The sequence below is a fragment of the Tasmannia lanceolata genome, unplaced genomic scaffold (genome assembly GCF_043159265.1).
Source record: "Tasmannia lanceolata isolate RefF3 unplaced genomic scaffold, GAP_Taslan_0.1 ptg000013l, whole genome shotgun sequence".
Lineage (NCBI taxonomy): Eukaryota > Viridiplantae > Streptophyta > Magnoliopsida > Canellales > Winteraceae > Tasmannia > Tasmannia lanceolata.
Window position 1 is genome coordinate 2,850,219 of NW_027518690.1, and position 21,706 is coordinate 2,871,924.

The 21,706-nt window shown below is 38.2% G+C and overlaps 3 protein-coding genes across 3 annotated transcripts; 1 reads left to right on the forward strand and 2 right to left on the reverse strand.

Moving 5' to 3' along the window:
• The first annotated feature begins 2,241 nt into the window (after nucleotides 1-2,241).
• Nucleotides 2,242-11,476, forward strand: FKBP12 (FK506-binding protein 12). The gene is made up of 5 exons (XM_077393762.1): nucleotides 2,242-2,397; nucleotides 5,115-5,148; nucleotides 5,330-5,391; nucleotides 6,458-6,510; nucleotides 11,140-11,476. The coding sequence occupies exons 1-5, from the start codon at nucleotides 2,310-2,312 to the stop codon at nucleotides 11,239-11,241; spliced, it is 339 nt and encodes a 112-aa protein (XP_077249877.1). The 5' UTR covers nucleotides 2,242-2,309; the 3' UTR covers nucleotides 11,242-11,476.
• A 4,489-nt stretch (nucleotides 11,477-15,965) lies between these two features.
• LOC143890573 (uncharacterized) lies at nucleotides 15,966-16,524 on the reverse strand. The gene is made up of 2 exons (XM_077395291.1): nucleotides 16,192-16,524; nucleotides 15,966-16,100 (listed from the first exon to the last, which is right to left on the reverse strand). The coding sequence occupies exons 1-2, from the start codon at nucleotides 16,522-16,524 to the stop codon at nucleotides 15,966-15,968; spliced, it is 468 nt and encodes a 155-aa protein (XP_077251406.1).
• Nucleotides 16,525-16,610: 86 nt separating this feature from the next.
• Nucleotides 16,611-19,530, reverse strand: LOC143890692 (uncharacterized). The gene is made up of 4 exons (XM_077395375.1): nucleotides 19,132-19,530; nucleotides 17,634-18,157; nucleotides 17,334-17,559; nucleotides 16,611-17,246 (listed from the first exon to the last, which is right to left on the reverse strand). The coding sequence occupies exons 2-4, from the start codon at nucleotides 18,135-18,137 to the stop codon at nucleotides 16,771-16,773; spliced, it is 1,206 nt and encodes a 401-aa protein (XP_077251490.1). The 5' UTR covers nucleotides 18,138-18,157; nucleotides 19,132-19,530; the 3' UTR covers nucleotides 16,611-16,770.
• Nucleotides 19,531-21,706: the final 2,176 nt, after the last annotated feature.

A 21,706-nucleotide genomic window follows, 5' to 3' on the forward strand; every position in this document is an offset into this window, starting at 1 on the left:
TCATCATTTAGAAAATCTGTTTTTACATCATATGATGGATCTCCAAATTATGAATTGCTGCTATAGCAATCAAAACTCTAATGGTGGTAATTCTAGTTATTGGTGAATATATATCAAATTTCATTATGTTGCTTTTATGGGATTTAGCTCCAATCGGATCTCGTCATAGTTTTCACTTGATAAAGGAGAGGGGAGGGGAGGCATTTGTCTTTAGCAGACACGGAATCGAACTTAACTAATAAAAAGTGACTGCAAAATCACCTACCACGCGACCCGGTGAATCAGATAATCAAATTACTACTCATAATAGGCAACCTAATAACATAGGAGAAAAGGAAAGCTTAAAAATGTTTGGAAATGAAAATAGCAATAAAGCTAATGGGCACCATATTAAAGACACTCCAAAATTCTAAATAAAAATCGTGGAAAGCAATCTTTGATAAATTAAGAAACTAAGGTCAGTGATATTATGGAAAGCAATTTTAATAACAATCAAATAAATACAGAGGCAGGTTTTATTTCAAAACAATCTAAGGAAAATACCATGGGGAAAATACTGGAAGTGGCTGTCCCATGTAAATAAATGGGGTGAATTTATCATTTCCCGCACCAATATTACCTCCCTCAGGCCCTCTCGTATGTCTTAATGAGTTAATGTAACATTCTGTGAAAAAAAAAATACAAATTAATGGTTGCCACTTGCCACACATGACCTTAGCTTAAATAAATTTTACCTAAAAAAGCAAGAACAAACCTTGAAAAAATTATTTTTTCCAAGAAAATCATTATTGCCAAACATGCATTAATTAAGTGTGCTGCATAGTAGGGTTGCAGCTCGGGTCGGGTTTTACCTAACCCACATCTACCTGACCCGAAAATACCATGTGTTGGGTTCAGAAATCATGGGTACATATTGGGTTGGGTCGATTTTCTAGATGAATATCCTGACCCAAACTCAACAACCTCAGATAGTTACTGTATTATGTTCTTATGCTCTAGAGGACTGGTGCGTTAGTTGAATGGTAAAATATCGCTCGTCTTCTCTATGTTTGTTTGTTTTTGGATAGAACACAATTGTAATTAATTGATTAATTAACTAGCTCTATTTATCTGTCAAGATTAACCTAACCTTGCAATAGTTTTTATTTGGGGCCCGAGCATTTAGTACCGTGCAAGCGGTACCACTCTCGATATTTGATCTCATAACAGCCCAGTTTTTAAGAGGCTGCTGTTGGATCAAATATCAAGGTTGGTACGTCAAACGTACCACCTTCACTGACTTCCTGGCGGTCACCATATACTTTCTCATCTTGCAAAACCAATACCAAAAAGGAGCCATGTGGGCTTAAGCAAGCATTTTCAGCAACCCTTTGATCACAACATTTATATGCGGAAAATAAAATATGTTTGCGAAGCCCGAAACTATATGAGGATGAGAATGAGAATTGAAATATTGTGAATGTGGATGGATAGATAATCAGCCGATCAATTTAATATGAAGAAGCATGTTGAAATCAATCAAATCCGTTCCCTTCTGAGTTGTTGCACTTGGGGCTCTGTTTCTTTCTATGGAAAATGGGCGTAAAACAAATTTTATGTTCATTTCTTTTACTTAAAATTGGGTGTAAATTTTTTTATACCCGCATTTTAAGTCGAAAGATTCAGGGAGCCTAAACAAATTTTTTACTCACGGAGACATCCCAAGTGAAGATTGAAATATTGCCGCAGTTGTACTTGTTGTGGCCATAATAGAGAAAGGGCTATGATTTTCTCCCTCATGATTATGCGCCCCCCTTTTAACGTGATAATTTGTTCAAGAAGTACGGTACGACCCATGCGATAGGATGATCCAAACCGTCCATTTGTTGGGCCACAACATAAATAGCTTGTGCCCCAAAAATCATTTCCATAGGTTGATCCTTGCCCTCCGATCTATAGAAGGACGGCACATTATGGAAACTTCTATAGATGGAGGGTTAGGATAAATGATTTTTTGAGGCACAACCTATTTAAGGTGTGGCGCAACAAATGAACAGTTTGGATCATCCCATACTCCATAGTGTGGGTTGTACCGTACGTTTTGACATCCTATAAAATCTCTTGAAAAAAAAGGTACACGATTGTTTCGCCCCCAATAGGATAATACACCCCTTTAAACGAGATATAATCAGAGCCGATGATCTCGGATGCCTATTCGTTCTCGAATGATCGTAAAAGTGACTTTCTCCGTACTCTATCTCATAGTCATTGATACATGAAAGTGGGAGAAGACTAGACACATCAATCTAATTTACAGCAGAAACCAAAAAATGGGAGTGGAGAAGCAAATCTTGAGCTCCGGTAATGGTCCGAAACCCGCCCCGGGTCAAAACGTCACCGTTCACTGTACTGGATTCGGTTAGCATCCTTCTCCCTCTCTCTGTATCTATCTGTTTTTTTAGGGCAAATGTCTAAATTTTGTTAAGAAGAGGGTGAGCGTGTATAAGATAGTTCCAAGACGGATCCCACCATGTAGGGTTTTTTAAGGTCCTATTAGGGATAAAGGACTCAAAATGAATGAGAGATTAGGGCCCTGGTGGACCCCAGTAATGTGGGTAGGATTGAGGCGAGATCCATATCGGGTAGAGGGCTTTCCGTGTTAGGAGATCTATTAACCGTGAGGTGGATTGACTCACTCGAGTTCGAGTACACTGGACAAGCTTAGAGATGTTTGACTCACTCCCTTCTTGATGTTGTTTTTCTTGTTGATTTTAGGGGTGTCAATGGATCCAGACGGTCCGATGGATCGTCCGAATCCGATCGTTAATGAACGGGATCTAAACATATGAATAGGATCCGTGGCATATTTCGGATCATCAAATCTGGGATCCGAAAATTTTTGGATTGTGTATTGGCACGCCACAGATGCCCTTTGGATAGTCACGATCCGAAATGGTTTACAAAAATACCCTGCAAAATTTTGTTAATGCTAACCGTTCTATGAAGGGTATTTTGGTCAAAACCTCTCTATCACGTAATGAATCGGATGGAAATGCGATGTCACTCATTTCAGTCGTTTCATTTCATACTTTCATGAAGGAAAAGAGGGAGGGGTTTTGTTCTTTATGCATCATATTCTTTGATAATAATTATACATTATATTTGTTTATGTAATTTTGAATAGTTTTATTGTTTACAAGCATTATTTACACATAGATTAAACATAGATAAATTTTTAATTTAGTTGAAGAAAATGCATAGAGACAAACTAATAGTGGACTGCCATTCTATCGCTTTTTAAAAAAGTTAATTGTTTACTTAGCTTAGTGGGACATAATAGGACAGTCCGATGGACGGTCCGAATTAAAATGGATCGTGATCATGACGTGGAAAGTAGGATCTGAAGAACAATCCGACTCCGACCCGACCGATAAGGAATTTGAATGGATTGTGACTGTGACATAGGTGGATCCGACCCGAAGTGGATCCATTGACACCCCTAGTTGATTGTTGTGTTGGCCATTAGCAATAGTGTATATATTATATAATGCCTTTTGAGTTCTTTCTGTGTATAGTCAGGATTTTGAGACTGCCATTCACCCACCTTTTCATTGCTCTTTTGCTTGGCATTTTTTTTTTTTTTTTGGTATGGCTTTTGCTTGGCATGTTTGATAATACTCTTCTTTTATTGTTTAAAAAGTGGGATGTCCCCTATATCTATCTTAATAGGCCCGTCTCAAAAAAAAATCTATCTTAATAGGTGTGGTGACCTATAGGTAGCCAAAGGGAATGGAATATTGAGTATTATGGTTTGTTACACTCTTTGATGTCAATTATAGCTATTTAAGGCTGGGAAAGAAGAGTCTTTAAAAGGGGGAGATATTGATGTTGGAATGTTTGTAATTTTGTATGATCCTGTTTTAGATTGACAATATACGCTATGTTGTATGTAATTCTTAGTGTCATTGAAATGGAGTGGTGTGGATGGGAATGGGATTATGTACTGGCTTTCAGATGTGGTGTCTTTTTGATGTATTGACTTTGCCCCTTTGGCTTCAATCCATTGCTGGTGGACATTTCCTCTCTCATTTTTTTTGCTGTGCCGGTACTTGGGGACACTCCTTTACATGGCACGGCATGGCACGCTACTTAAATCATATATGGGTGGTCTGGGGTACCTCATTGACATAACAAAATACTGTTTGTCTTGGATAATGAAATAAAAAAGAATGACTTTTTTTATCAAGTGAAACAAAATTATAGTGAAGAGAGAATTGCAGAGTAAGGGCTTCACCCTTAAGATGGGAAAGCTTAAAAGTAACTATGGTATAGTCACTCAGTCCTAATTAACAAATCCTTCCTTTATATTATTTGTTATGTGGTTGTAACATGCCCTTAATTAGCCGCCAATGAACGCTACTCAAGATCTCCAAAAATATCTAAGCTATGATTTTGATGGGTTGATATCATGTTTGCTCATCTTATATGTCACTACGTCCCATCCTCTAAAGTTGTCAAATATTATCTAATATTCTCATTTACTGCTCAAGTCATATCCGACTCACCGAGGGAACCTCTAGAAGACAGCATAGGGCATCTCCTACTGTCGTTTCCACAATTCCATGGGCTCTGAAAATTTATCTTAAGATAACCATGAGATGAGGGCAGCTTTCTTCATTTCATAATGTCCACTATGTATGAAGCACGGATTTTTTCATCTGATTTCTTTTTGTTAAGTCCAATGATCAAAGGGAAGAAAGTTACCACACCCTACAGAAGGCTGGCTTGATTAGTTTCACTGCCATGAAAATATGCTCGGGAAATCAGAAAATCAAAAGATAGGTCCTAGTAGTGCCTGATTGATGTTTATAGCGCACCACTCTTGTCATAAATATTTGTGCTTTTTTTTTTTTGGAATGGTAGCCAATTTTATTGCAAACAAATAAGCCCGAGATGGCCGATGCACGGAAACAAAAAACACAAAAAGACAAAGCAAACAAACAAAAGAAAGAATCATATTTGTGCTTTTGTTGCTACTAGTAGTTGACTAAATATGGTATTTTAACCAGTTTTGTGTTATGCTACATTCTTCGCTGAATTTTATATGTCCTTCCACTCATATACTTGTTTTATAGGTAAAAATGGTGATTTCTCTCAAAAGTTTTGGAGGTGAGTGTTACTTTCTTTCTCATTTTCATTATGCTAATAAAATTTACTGTTTTTAACATTCAGAAAAATAATATACATTTACATGATTTTGTTACCTATATACTTTCCTATCGATAATGGAGTAAATTATTTTTGTTTTGATTATTATTTTTTGATTGGTATTGTTTTGATTTTTTGTTAGCACGAAAGATCCGGGACAGAAGCCCTTCACTTTTCAGATTGGCAAAGGTTCCGTTATAAAAGGTAACTCAGCTGCATCTTTTTCTTTGTCCCAGCTATCAACTCAAATTTCAATAGATAGCATTCGGCATAAGTGAGATTCTGTCGGTTTTATAGTGACGATTCATCTACACATTATGCTAAAGTAGCATGTCTTTGTTGGACCTTTAATTGTCTTGGAGCGTGTAAAATCATTAGAGGTCTTAACATTGACAGATCTTGAAATCCAAAATATCATTTCAATTTGGGTTTGTTTGTGGCTTTTGAACCAAATTTTAATTTATCTGTACAAGATTTTACCGTGTGAATTGGGAGGCAAATATGGATTGATAAATTCACTAATCATGGAGTTAATATTTCACAAACATATCTAACAAGATAAATCACAAAAGCATAATTGTGTACACACACACACACACACACACAGAGAGAGAGAGAGAGAGAGAGAGAGAGAGAGAGATCAATGAATTCAGCCTCCTACTTGCAAATGACTAGAACCAATTGAGCAAAGAGAACCACCAAAGCAAACCGACTTGATGCATAAATGGAGACATATCTCCCATCCACCTTTTTTCCTTTTCTGAATGATGACATATCTGCCCTCCACTGCATGTGCCAAATACAGATTTACCATCAAAAGTGATTATAGATACACCAAATTGGTCATAGTAAGAAACAAAACCTACCAAGTGTTGGTGTTGATTATTGAACTGCCTGTAACAGTAACAACTAAAAAGGAATGGGATTTTATATGGCGTACCCATTATAGTTACTGTCATCACTGCTAAGGGACCCCATGCATAGGAAAATGGCAGAGTGATGGAGATAGCACTGGAACTCATTCTTTGATATGATTTTTAATGATCATAGATGTTCAAAGTTTAAAGTTATTTTACTTAATGAAGCAATTTAGAACAAATGATCTATTGTTGTTGAGATGATGTACTTCTTTTTACGAGAATTTATGTTATAGATTTTTTCAAGACAGTGATGTAGCGTGCAATTAATAGTATAACTAAATGTTTGATGTAAGATAGGTTTAAGGGCTTCATGCGTATGGGTATTATTCACTCAATCTTATCATTTATAGGATGGGATGAAGGTGTGATGGGTATGCAAGTAGGAGAAGTTGCTCGTCTTCAGGTAACATCTCTCTTGATGTTTTATTTTTATTTTTTAAATTGCTTGTTTTATGCTTTATTTTGCCAGACTATATTCTCATCCCTTCTTTTAATACTGACAATCGTCTCTTTATTTTACACATTTTAATTTTTGACTGTTAGTGGCTGTTTCAATTCCCCAAAGGCTATCAATAGCCAATCAGAAAAGTGTAAAATAAGGAGAGGCGTGGCATTATCAAAACAACTTTGTCTGGATATCATCTTCCTTTATTTATTTATGGTGGGTAAGCTGGTTGTACCGTAGATATTAATCCAGTGTTAGGTGGTCACCATCAAAACTTTCCTTGTGCGATTCAGGAAAAAATCTGAAATTCATCAAATTATGACAGTTGGTGGCATTCTGTAGAGATAGACACTAGTGTTATATGGAAGAAATATTTTATGCTTAGTCAAGTCTGTTGGATCGATGAACAACAATCTTCTTAGAGAGTAATTTATTCTGTGCATTTTGGTCTTATTTGATCTAATGTACTGCTTTTATGTGGATTAGTTGGTTCTTTGGCAAAGCCGTTGAGTTTTTGCAGACTGGGAAGAGATTGTATCATCATTGCTAGTTTTATCAGGTTTCAACCATAAGATTCTTTGGGTTTTTTTATCTTCATTCTAATTATGAGGCCTAAATAGAGCCCTTTGATAGGAATATAGGTTTCCTGTTTGATCCCTGTGATCTGGTGGTCTTCATATGCTGAAATATCCATCCAAAATAGGCAAAGTGTGAAATTGGCTAGCACTCCTTAGTTTTTTTTGGTTCTTGTAGCTTATGATAGTGATAGAAACCATGTTCTTGTCCCTATGTGTCCAGACGATACATAGGGACAATCAGTACGAGGTTGGAGAAGACCTAATGCAGTGATTATAAGACCCGAACAACAACCTTCTTGGTTCCCTTATTAATTAAATCTTTTACCATTTCAAAAAAAAAGACCTAATGCAGTGATTGAAATAAGATTTATTTTTTTAATGTAATTTTTACAATGGTTTCAAGATTTTCTTTTCAAAGGGACCACTCGCAGTCTATCCTTTATCAAAGCTAAGTTTAAAATATGGAACAAGGAGCTCAACCCATGTAAAATCTCAGAGAAGGACAGGAAAGAGGAATTCTTGTTGCTGGTAGAAGTTGAGTTGTCGACAAGGCAAGATCAGTTGGAAGAGGCAAAAAGCTTAGCCATCCAAGAAAAAAATCATTTGCTGACAAAGAGCAAAAGTCAAGTGGCTTGAACACAGAGATAAAAACACAGCCCACTTTTGCTAATGCCAAGAGGAGATTCATCGTGTTCGCTCAAGCCATCTTGTTTGCTATCATTGAGTTCGTGGATGAGTTTAGAGAAGTTTAGAAGCTCGATGTATAAATCTTCAAATTTAAAAGTACAACTGGTCCCTAAGTTCAACAATGAGATTAAAATCTGCCCAAGCATACATTGCATTACTAGATCACACCAATCGAGAGCAACTATATAAATATGGCATCAACAATATAAGGTCAGATCACAATCTAAAAAAAAAAAAGGAAAGGAAAATCTGGGGCCCAAACAACCTCTACTAGGGCAGGTAATCTCATGATTAAAATTGGGTCAAAGTTCGACGGCCAAAGGGTATTGGTGAGTAACAAAATCAGGGCTAATGGCCTGAGAATGTCAATGGTCAGATCTTACCAGAAAGATAATCACCCTGCCCTCGGATCTCGTGTAAAGGAGGTTCAAGAATGATGTTAGAGAAGCCGAAAAGACCCGAACAGTCGAAGGAACAGTAGGCAAGGCATCTAGATCAGATCATCAGACCCAAGAGGAAAATATGTCGGAGAGGTGATCGTGTGAGGCCCCACGCAGCAAGGTGACTTATATGGCACATATCGCACCCAAACATGGTATATAACTGCGGATATATCGACTGTGCAGTCCTCCCAATGTGAATAGTGGCTATACTTGTCAAGAGAGAGGAGAGAAGTCAAGGAGAAAGTGGGAAAAGGGAGTGGAAGAGCTATAACCAGCAGGGTTATCCGCCCGAGGGAAAAAGAAGACGTCAAAGATGTAAAGGAGGGGAGGTGGAGGGCTGTTGGCAATGGGCAGCCACAGTATTGTGCAGGCCAAGAATCCTTTTGGACTGGAAGGATGCAGGGACTTGGGGAAAACAGCAAGAGGGAAATTTTTTTGTGTGGGTGGGGATAAAAGGGATTGCGACTGAAACCGTCCCAGACTGCAAGATTATTGTATGTCAAATAACATCAAAAATGTTGGTTTTAGAAGACATGAGGCGGTGTGGGTCCTAGATGATGTAGACAACCCCCACATTTTTTTATTTTTTATTTTTTTTTGGGGGGGGGTAAAAGGATTGCGGCTGAAACCATCCCGGACTGCAAGATTATTGTACGCCAAATAACATCAAAAGTGTTGGTTTTAGAAGACATGAGGTGGTGTGGGCCCTAGATGATGTCGACAACCCCCACATATAGGCTCCCAAAATAGCAACAAAATCAAAATATAAAGTGTGCTCGGAAATGAAAACTACCCTAAGTGCAAAAAATAGAAATTAGACAAAATAGAAACTAAGTCTCCTAAAATGAAAGGTGATCGACTGGGTCACATCAGATGATGATGAGGAATTTCCTTTCTTCAGCTTGGTTTTCCATAGTGAATTGATTGCTGAAATTCTGCTAGAACTCCAAATGTTTGTGGCAGGGGTACCCTCGAACACTCTCCCAGCTCTCCCCTGTCCTCTTCTCTACTGTGGTTGAATCCCTTAGCAAGAAGATCTCAAAGGCTCTGATTGAGAGTTTTAGTGTTGATTCCTTGGATTCTCCAGTTTCACAATTTCAATATGCATAAAACACTTGTCTTTTGCGACGCTTTAAAGCAAAATAGCAGAATTTGAAGGCTATCATGCGATGCTACAATATAGTTTGTAGGCAGCGGATGAATTTCTCTAAGTTAGTGGTCATGGGTGTTGGCTTTGAGAAGGCCTTGATGGCTAGACATGCATTGCTGGTTTGGTGCTCTATAAGTCAAAAGAAAGTTATCTACCTTAAAGAAAGGCTTTCATCACTTGACGATAGAGTTACCTTGATTAAGTCAGTTTTGTCCAATCATTTTTTAAAAAAAGTCAGTTTTGTCCAATATGTTGTTTTACTATGTCTCTTTCATTGGTAGGATAGAAAGACTAAAAAAAAAAAACTGTAGAGTGATTAAGTAAACAGTGTCATTGGGTCAATAGGGAATTGTCATTTGGTTGCTTGGGATGCGGTCTGCAAATCCAAAAGAGAAGAGAAGAGGGTCTCTGAGGTGCATGAGCGGAATCTAAATGCTATCTTGAGATGCTACAAAATAGTTTCTGGTCAGCGGATTAATTTCACCAAGTTTGTGGTTATGAGTGTTGGCATTGAGGAGGACTAGATTACTAGAGATGGATTGGTGGTTGGGCACTCCATAAGTTGAAAGGAAGTAATGCACCCGAGAGAACACATCCCATCACTTGACAATGGAATTTCCCTGATTAAGTCAGTTATGGCCAATGTGCTAATTTACTTCATGTCTGTTCTTAATGTTGGGAAGTTTTCTCAACACTTCATTGCTTAGCTAGCCTCATCAATATGATAGAATGACTCCAAAATAAAGTTTTGTGAAATAATAAGGAAGAAAGTAGAAGTACTATTTGATCACTTGGGGTGTGGTATGCAAATTTTAAAAAGAAAGGGTCTCGACGAATCATCAATCCTTCTCCGTCAGCTGTGATTTCCTCTTCCTCTTCTTGACTTTCTTGAAGAGATTCACATTAGAAGTCTTAAGAGAGATGAGCAAGGCTCTTCTACGAATGTGGCTCACTTCAGCACCGGACCTTTACTAGTCTAAATATAATCTTTGAATAAAGAGATGATCATCTTCAAACTTTTTTTTTTTTGAAAGGTTTATAACAAAGGAATGGTTTACAATAGACTTTTAATTCTTCAAAAGGGAGTGCTAAACTTCAGGTTGATGTCTATTCTGATCCGGATGGGTCAGGTGATTGGGCACCAGGTCTATTCTTAATAATTACCACATCTCATGGAGCAGTAAAAGGCAAATAACTGTTGATTAGCAGAGGAAGATTATAGATGTATGACTGCTATTACTGCTGAATTAACTTGGTTCGTTGGTTGGGAATGCTTTAAAACTCGCTCGCTCAAATCATGGTGTGTTAAGAAACAATCAAAGGTGTCATTATCAAGCACAAAATCCGAGTATAAAACTGCAACTCTTCCCACGCACCAACTCTTCTCCACAAGGCATTACTAATGCCCAACAATCTCTTGTTCTCTTTTCGGGTCTTGTCTTCTACAATCTTGGGCGTGTATTCCAGGGTGTCTCTAGCTACACAAAGAGTTTGAATATCTCCTCCGTGTATGTGTATGTGTATGTGTCTGTGTCTGTGTCTGTGTCTGTGTGTGCATTCTAATCAAGCAGATTGATCCATGGTTCACACGTTTTAAATGTTATGTTATTAGTAACCTCTGAATTATCGTTGCCGAAAATATTATAGATATAATGAGTTGCTTAGCTATATTAGGTTCTTGGTGATTAATCAATCTCGTCTAATGATCTCTTGTCCAATGAATTTGCAGTGCTCTCCTGACTATGCCTACGGTGCTAACGGATTTCCAGATTGGGGAATACTACCCAACTCACCTCTGATTTTCGAGATTGAAGTCCTCAGCCTTAAGTAAGCATATCCATAAACATCTGTAAAACTGTGAAACCTCTGCATGTTGCTATAGTACTGTGTTGTGGGTACATTTTAGTCTTACTGGCCATGACTATATAGATGCATGAGCTAAACTTATATTTTCTAATTTTTTTTTCATGGTGATATGAATGCTTGGGAGTGAGGAGAGTATGTAAAGCTCCTAAAAACCAGTAAAACAAAAACCCAAATTCTAAATATGCATTTTCTTTTCACTAGCTTTTATTGATTCTTGATGCCATCTTTACTTCCACCCTCTCAATTCTCTCCTCTTTCCGTGGAATAGTTTTTCATGGTTGCCAAAGATGACCCACCCATGCTTAATTAGTTTTTCTACGAGGGTGGGTGGTTCCACTCTTGAAATTATAACTTCCACCCATTATTTTGTACACATGGGTGAGCCCACCATCTCCACCCAAATCTAGGTGAGGCCCATAATTTACACCATCTCTAGATGGGGAAATGATACATTCGCCAAAACCCCCTCTAGTGTAAAAGATTAGCCATAAATGCACTACAGTACAGGGGGCTGTCCCAAGTAAAAAAAAGGCAAATATATCATCACTTCGCATCATTCCATGGAATATTTGTGGGCCCAATTGTAAGAGAGAAGCTGAGAGCCTGAGAAAGGAAGGTGGGAAGAGGCTTGAGAGAGACGGGTGGAGAGAGCATGCAAAGATCCCATTATTCCATGGAATATTTGTGGTCCATCTCCCTTGCCGCTAATCACTCACAAATGGCTCCATTAATATTCCATGGAATATTTCTTCATGGCTACAAAATCATGCCAACCTATGACGCATCGAATCCGAATGAAGTTGGATTCAAACTCCGAGTGATCCGAATAAACATATAATAATTCCGAATCAAATCTCTCTAGAAAGAAGATCTCTTAGGCTCTGTTCACTTGTTTTCCCGGGAAAGGAAAGGAAAGGAAAGGAATCTGACGTGGCAAAATGGAAAGGAAAGGAAAAGAAACTGTGATTTTCCCACGCTTTCTCGCTGTTCACTTGCCCAGAAAGGGAGGGAAAATATGCAGGAAAGTTATTTTCTCGCTGTTCACTTGCCCAGAAAGCAAGGGAAAATATGGGTTATATGGGTTTAAATTAGTTAAATAATGTAAGATATGATGGCTTTCTTTTGAGATAAGAGATTCTTCTATTATATTTGTATCTATAAACCCGGTTGGTTTATTGGACTCTAAATTAAACATAAATTGGAGTCCAATAATCAATTATGAACTCACATTAGGTTCTCAAAATCCAAAACCAATAGGGCCTCTACGTTATCTCAAAATCCAAAACAAAAAAAGGGCCTAAATGTTGTGTACAGACCAATTGATCCAGATTACCACTGACTAACATGCCAAATTATGAATTTTCGGGATTGATTTTGGATTTGTGGGCTTCAATGATCAAACAAAATGCCTGATCTAGTTGTATATCCATCACAATTTGATTGAACGTCAAAAGTAGGATAGATACTGTATAGATTGCGATTAAGAGGTTGTCACAGAGCCTTTTTTCTCAACAACATACTACACTCTAGTCCTTGTTGGTCTAAAGAGCTGGTTTTTGATACCCAAGAAGACATAACCAATTCATTCAACAAAATTTGGGGTATATGGCATTGAATAGTCCCATTAATGTACCCAAACTTCAGCTTTCCACAGAAGAGACAGAGCGACCTCCCAAATTTTAAAAGATCATTCCATGTGCATGATACCCAAGACATCTAGTCCTTGTTGGTATATGGCATTGAAATGCATAATGCAAAAAAACACCATCTTGTCCTTGTTGGTCTAAAGCTGGTTTTTGTGATACCCAAGACATAACCAATTCATTAGTACCCAGACTTCAGTTTCCCACAGAAGAGACAGAGCGACCTCCCAAATTTTAAAATATTATTCCATAATACAAGTAGAATTGTGCAAGAAACTTCCTTGATAGCAACTAAGTATTGTGCATTGAAATAATGAGATATCCAGTATATTGCATAATCCAGTTAAATCTTCAAGCTTATGCAGGGTTACCATGGTTACCTACTGTAAGATCCATGGTTACCTAATGAGATATCCAGTATATTATTCTCCTGTAGTTTGAGATATCCATGGTTACCTACTGTAAAAATCATCGAGGGATCTTGAGTTCCTTAGAAACGTAAAAACACTAGAAGGAACAGTAAACTATTCTTATATATGATATGACTGTAAAAAATGAAAAATAACATGAAGATTGGCTGACCATCAACATGAATCATCTTCATCCTTACCATAATTCGAATGTATATAGGTGGTCCCACAACATTGCTAAGCATACCAAATATTGTCTGAACAGGTCACCCATTTGATGTTCCACAGTAAAAGGTTTCAAAAGTTTTCATATGCAAAACAAAATGTTCAGTATATTATTCTCTGTAGTTGATAAGGGGAAACCTTTTTGTATTTTCAAGGAGAATAATATACTGAAAATCTGAGCCTATGTAGCAGCCCTCTCATGAAACATGCCGTTCCACGAAAATGCTTTCTGCGATGGTCCCTATAAAATCCCTACCAAAAAACACCACCAAACGCAGAACATTCACCAGAATGTGTATAAGAAACAAAAAAATGATATTGGAATGTATTAAAACTTATGTCATTGTTTACATGAAAAAAATACAACCTCGACTATGAAAATAGAGTTGCCTGATCTGCAGCATAATAATTTCATCTACAAAAATTGAAGGGCTACATCCAATCTGACCAAATAATGGAATTTGATGAAGGAATTTTGAAGGAGCATATATCTCTAAATATGATGTAAATTATACGCTCCAAACAGGGATTTGCACACTTCTCTGCTACCCCTTGCTGCAGCCTTTCCTGAAAAGTAATTACCAGAAAAGTACAGAAAAACACGACTAAATACAAAATATTTGAACGTAATCAAATATAATTCTTGATTTCTTCGTGGATTTCAATGGCTACAAAAGCAGAACAAAACATTCTGCGTATCTTTCCTGTCTAACCCCCATCCTTCTCATCTGTGGCAGAATCAAGATTCTTCTGCCACTCAAAAGACCCACAACAAATGTTTTAAAAAAAAAATGTAGCTGATCTGCATAGTCACAGAAAATGCTAATGTGAGGCTTAGGCACAAAAAGCGCAAGAAAGGAAATGCAAGGACAGGAAGTAAACATAGAAAGTAAGGTACAATAAGGGCATGTTTGGCTACCATGAATTTCTTTTCGTGATAAATCTGCATCTCCAAGTGGAGATGAGATGAAGTGGCTAAAAATAAGGAAAGAAAAACATGAAACTAGTGTCTCCAAGTGATAGAAGAGGCTAAAAATTAGGAAAAAAAACTCTACTGAAAAACTCTACTCAAAATACAATTGACTTTTTCCTCATTTTTGGCCACTTCCCATGCTAATCTCCATCGTGTACTGTCAAATCCCTCTCCTTCTCCCCCTGCCCTACTCTCACCACTCGGAGATACATATTTATAATGAAAAAAAATTCTCAAATCCCTCTCTCACCACTCGGAGATACGGATTTATCATGAAAAAAAATTCCTGGCTGACAGACATTGCCTAAGACTCAAAGCGTCAAGGAATCCTGAGATGCCAAAATGGGAGTGGTACTAGTAGTAGACCAATGTGTCCAAGGCTAGAATGTGATCATGCCTTTAGCCATATAAATTGATGGTCATTGTGCTGTACCAATAAACAGATGCTTCATGTTTAACAAAATTTATATGAGCAAAGTAAATATCGTCAGAAACAGGACACTCCAAATACAATCTCAACTTCAAGAGCCATATGCAAGTTAGTCAGTTCATAGTAAGGACTTTTGCTCACATTTTTCCTAAAATTGTTCTTTCAGAAACCATTTAGAATATGTGAATATTGAATACCTTTCCAGGTCTTATTCCTTCTTCCTGCATCTTGCCAAATAAAAGGGATGCTTCTTGAATTTTACCTGCAAAATAAGCAAATAATAGTTGCAATAACAAATGATAGGTAAAGAACATTTACTTAGATCTCAAGCAAGGTTTTTCATTCACAAGCTTTATAAGATAACATACAAAAACTATTGATGCAATCAAACCCATACATAATTTAGTCCATCAAACCCATACCAACAAACCCATCAAACCCATACATAAGTTAGTCCATCAAACCCATCACATGGTTAGTTCAAATATAAACGGTTCAACAAAAAGACCCAACCACCAAAAAACATCGACCGAAAAAATGAACTCATAACTGCGTAGGCAAGCGCCGCATAATGCGCCCCAACATCGAAACGCGGTCCATATTGTCCAAAGAAAGGAATGCCTCAGCTTCCTTGTGACGCCCGTGTAGGTACACATAAGCATCAAGGAGGTCATCTCTGGGGAAACCACCAATGTTCAGCACCGCATCTTTAAGGTCAGGGAGGCTGTGCACCTCACCAGTAAAAATTATGGCATCAGCAACCCTATTAATGCTGGAAGACACAACTTGCAACTCCGATAGAAGTGCAGCATTAGGACGCTTCCTTGACTTCTTCCCACCAGTAGCAGAAGTTGGGCCCCTGATAGGAGAGGAGTCACTATAGCCCATGGATGCATCTGCGGCAGGTGTAGATGAAGAAGGTCTAGCACGTGGCGGAGTACGGAGGAAGCTGTCGTCCATATCATCGACCCCAACCGGTAGGGTCGATGAAGAACCAGCCGGTGTTTCCTACGTCGCTTGAGTGGGGGCCGCTCTCCTATCTCTCACCTCCTCTCCACGTGCATAATCATCATCGCATACAGCTTTCATCTCTTCGTAGAGTGGATATCGTTTCGAAAAGAACCTCTGGTTTTCTGGATGCATCTGCAAACAATAATTGTCATTGTCACGCTTCCTTGATTTAAACACGTAACTTATAAATGACTCGCAGTGATATACGATAAAAATTTATTACCTTCAAGTAATCATTCTTAACTTCTTCGTCAACCGATATCTTGCACAAGGTTTCATCCCAGCCAAAGCCACTGAGATTAATAATGGAGTTCAGAGTCCTGTAGGTTGTCTTGAGTGTCTTTAACCGATTCTTGACATTATCTTTAGTCAAGGTCTTCTTCAGGACATCAGACACTTCATGCGCAACAGCATTGTAAGCGCACTCCTTGAACCCGGCACCAGTCTTTTGCCCTTCAGCTATCTGATTCTTAAGGGCTGCTAAAAGAACCCCATCCATAGCTCCATTCCACGCGACATTCGACTTCTTTTCCGTCGTACCTGCAGTTGTTGCCATCTCGCCTGCAACTTTCCAAAAACATTCATATAAAAAATATTCACTCAAAGAAGTATAGATAACCAGTACTAATGCAAACATAGAAGTAACATTAACCCATGAACCAATACTAATGCAAACATAGAAATTACATAAATCTCAACAAAGCAAGGAATATAAGCTACGGTTCCAGCAAACTACACATCGAAATTATGAAATCCACATCCAAACACAGGTGGTGCACAACTATTGCGACCATGTCATTTCCTAATGACGACGTGCTTCGAAATCATTCCACATTTGATTCATGATTGCGGTTCGAATGTTACGACCTTCCCTTATATCATCGGCCCTGGTCATAGGAGGAGGAGGAACAGGTCCTTCTTCCTCCTCTTCCTCCTCAGCTACAAGCGATGCCAGCTCATCGTCAACATCCTGAATGTAGGAGTCGTCAGGCATCTCCCTCCTAATGTGGTTGTGGACGCAGCAACAGGCCAACACTATGTCGATCTGCTTGGAATATGAATACATGGGTGCTGAATTTAATATGCTGAATCGCTTCTTCAAGACACCAAAAGTTCGCTCGATTACATTCCTGGCTGAAGAATGCCTTTGATTATACAACTCCTCGGCTTTCCTAGGTCTGCGCCCTCTAATCTGATTGAGATGGTAACCAATACCTCGGATTGGAGTTATAAAATGGGACAGACACAGATACCCGGCATCACCAAGGTAAAACTTTCCTACAATGAAACAAAGGATTACAATTAAATTAGCTAAGTACTACAGAAACTGCATCAATACAAACAGTCTAATAAGCTAATTATTACCTGGCAAAATGGGAATCCCGTTCGGCTTTGATATAGCAGATGCTAACACCCGTGAGTCCGATGCCGACCCCTCCCACCCACAAAGGACGTAGGTAAACTTTAGGTCAAAGTCGCAACAGGCTAACACATTTTGGGATGGGAAGTGCTTACGACAAATATATCTTTTTTGAATATCCTCAGATACTTTTGCATGAATGTGGGTCCCGTCAATTGCACCAATACAATCCTATAATAAGGACATTCAAATGTCAACCTGAATTAACAACCTTCAGTCGAAATGCGTAGCTATCGTAAACGTACCTTAAAGTAAGGCATAAAATTAGGATTATCAAGGATTGCCCGTGGTGTCTCCCTTGATGGACGTACTATGAACATGTCTTGTAGGATGAGAACAGCGTCGAGAACCTTATTAAAATACTTTGAAACAGTAGCCCCTGACCTTCTTGTGGTTGCCCTAACTGTACGATTCCTTTCATTGTGTGCAATGACAGTTAAGAAAATAGCCACCTGTTCCTCAACAGTGCAGTGAATTGTGTCTTTCAACAATGTTGTGCTTCTGAAAAGGCCCACGAAGGAGCGGAAGCACCGAACATCCATTCGAAGAAGAGCAACACAATGGTTCTCTGCGTGCGTGATACGTCTAACAAAGGTCCTACGGGTTAAGTACCCGCTTTCGTAAGGGGTTCTTGTAATATTCTGCTCAAGGTATAGTCGAACCCTAAGCGTAACTGCCGCCGCCGCAGATATTACTATAGCTGCAGCTCGAAGGATCAACATCCGCCTATCTGCTGGTTGACGAGGCATGATGGTAACCCTACCAAATACTAAAACAAATAACATTTAGGATAATAACACAACCGGCAAAGACACCATAACCACAGTCACAACCATCGATACAAAACTCCTACAGCCACCACTAACTACCAAAGCACCAACAAGCAACCACAACCACCGTAACACCAAACAACATCATCCACAAAAATATATCCCCTACCCTGATCAGCACCTCAGATCCACCACCAAAAAAATACATCCCCAACCCACATTAGCACCTCAAATCCACCACAAAAAATGCATCCCCAACCCACATCACCAACAACCAAATTTTTTTTTCACATTTAATGCTACCGCATAAACAACACGTACATACTATCACAAAAAAGAAAAAAAATCTATATGAAGCCATTGTAGACAGAAAAATAGCATAAAAATGAAGAGAAAAGGGAAGAAAGGGGATCTGAACCGTAATACCCAAATAAAAGCTGACAAATTAAAGCTTTTAGACAATCCATTGCAAACAAAATGCCCCCAAAATTAGCCATAACAACCAAATCCGAACCCTAAAACCCAAATACACTAACAACCACTAACACATGCATACCAAAACAGCCATACACCAACAACAACCGTAGAACCGAGGGAGAGGGGGTTCTCCAGATCCGAACCCTAAAACAGGGAAGAAAAGGGATCTGAACCCTAAAAAACCTAAATAAAAGCTTTCTCAACACTAACACTGATATTTCCATGAAAAAAATATTAGTGCAGATCAGAACTTCTCGAGGATAGTTGGAAGAAAAAAGGCCAAAATCCCTCAATAAAAATGAAAAACGAAGAAGGAATGCAGAGATTCAGTAAAAAAAATGAAAAAATGAGGGAGAGGGAGGAGATATCTGAACCCTACCAACGTTTGACCACAAAAAAATACGAAAAAATCTCGAATAAAATGAAAAACCGAGAGGGAATGGGGAGTTTGGGCGAAAAAAATTAGAAAATGAGAGTAAGGAAGAAGAGCACTAACCTTTGTAGTGTTCGCCGGTGGTGGAGCTCGCCGGAGAAGACGATGTTGCCGGCGGGTTCGTCGAGGGTTTCGTCGAATGAGGGTTTCGAGAGGAGAGAGCCACAGCGATGAGAAAAAAGAAAATTTTCCCGTGCACGATTGTCTTGGCTTTTCCCACTGTTTTTGCAAGATTTCATGGGAAAGGGGAATCGGGATTTAGAGGGAAAATCTATTTACCACATCATTTTCTTGATTTTCCACATGGGTTTTTCGATTTTGACGGGAAATCAAACGAACGGCAAAAAGCAAGAATCGCGAGAAAATATTTCCTATTTTTCTTTCCTCTCATCTCTCGAGAAGGCAAGTGAACAGAGCCTTAGTGATATTAAATTAATATTGATTTTTAATACATCTATAAAAATTCTAAGTATTACTTCATATATGCTGACCACCTCTCCTCTCTTCAAATCAATTCTAACTCAAAATTGAAAGTTCAACAGAAACACACAGAAGAAAAAAAAATCAACGGACCGTTTGGACCTGAGGGGAAATTTTGCTTCCATTACTGTAGAGTGGGTCCTACGTTTGATTGATCTAAACCATTCATCTTCTAAGCACTGCTTTGGATCTCCTCCTATGACCCAAAATTCAAGTCAATCATGTAATTTTAACATCAAATGGCGTGTATTTCTGGCTGTTGAACAGCGAGTAATAGTACACATTATTGAATGCTTGGGTTACATAATTGCAATAAGTTCTTGGTCACAGACTCACAGTTGATCCAAAGCCAGGACTGTACTCTACGGTAGTGGGTTCCATAAAAGAAAAGGCTTCACTCTTGCCTGGTCTTAAGGGCAGTGATAAATCGACCCCCCAAAATGATAAATCGACCCCCCATGTGTCTTTCTCTCTCCTCTTTCTCTCTCTAACCCAGAGGAGAGAGAAAGACACATGGGGAGTCGATTTATCACTCCCCTGGTTTTTATCCTTGATATCTCATCCTTGATATTTGATAATTGCAAAAAGTGAGCTGCTGTTGGATCAAAAGTAAGCCCTTACACCATATAAAATCTCACTATTACTATTATTTCTCACCCTCATCAAGCTATAGAGGTTGTTTGGATGCATGGAAAAAAATTATTGGATTTTTATGGGAATTTTCATGAATTTTTTTCTCATAAACGAAGGTCATAAACAAAAGGGGACCCCATATAGGGCAGTGCAGAGAGAGAATTCCCTGTTTTCAACGAAAAATATAATTTTTTATGCATTTTTTTTCCATACATTTTCCCCAGATGAGACACCATAGAAGGGTTTTCATTTTAATTTTTATTCGACAGACGCGAATTCAAATCGATTTTATGGTTCATTGAGAGGAATCTGCTAGGGAATTTTGCGCAAAGGCATTTCGCGGCTGACTTTTGCACAATAGAACAGACACACAAGCTCACTTTTCAGCAGATTTTGTCCTATTCATATAATTCATTTGAGGTGCTGAAAAATTTAGTTTAATATAGAGACAGGGGTGGTGGTGGTGCTACCAAAATAAAGGGGTTGTAATTACTAAAACGCTTCCAAGAACCATGTTACTTTCTCTAGCAAACAAAAACCTGCTTGGAAGTCTTCTTTTTGAATGATGGTAGATTGATCTCCCTATCTTATTAATGCTTTGGCTGATAGTCAGTGAGAACAACTGCTCAAAATGCTGACGCTAAGAGGAAAAGGAGGGTTCTGATTTATGAGTTTTTTATAGAAGAAACATCTTTAAGCCAAGCATCCTTTTCCATTTCTTTCACACCCATTTTTCCACTTTATAAATGTTCTTAATTACGAGAAAATAGCAAGAATACCCCTATGTCATAAAAGATAATAGCCAGAGTACCTTAACCCATCTTCCATGAGATTGAAATATTTTATTATTTTATATGAGATAAGTTTATTTTTGTCATTTTCATGAGATAGTGTATTTTGTTCATAGGATCGATGATCCTAACCTTCCAATCTATGCATTTTTTTTAATTCCTCAAATCAAAGGGTTAAGATCATTCTATGGAGAAGATTTTACGGGCCCACACTATCTACATTAGGGCCCAACAAATGAATGGTTGGATCACCCACCCAAACAATGTCGGCACACGTATTTTTTTCATTTGTTGGGGGTGTGCCCAGAAAATATTTTTCAATCCTAACCCCGATCCATGTAGTTTTTTTATATTGCGGTGTCCATTTTAAACCTTCTAAAATCAAAAGGGTTAAGATCATTCTATGGAGAAGATTTTATTACAGAATAAAATTAGATCTGAATTAGAGAATAAAATCAGGGCCCGACAAAATGAATGGTTGGATCACCCAAAAAGTGCGACCACCAGTATTTTTTTAGGGTTGCACGAAAGTGCAAAGCAGTCCACCATGTAAATTGTCTTGCATTAGATAGGTCTTTTTTTTTATTTTCTATGATATATAAGTGTATTGGTCATTTTTTATGAGTGAGTGGTACTCTGATCATTTTTTTGTAGTGTTTTTTTGTCGACCACATTGTTTCCTCCTTCACAAAGAAAGGAAGCTATGCAAAACCCAAGTGGGCTTCCTTTTCATA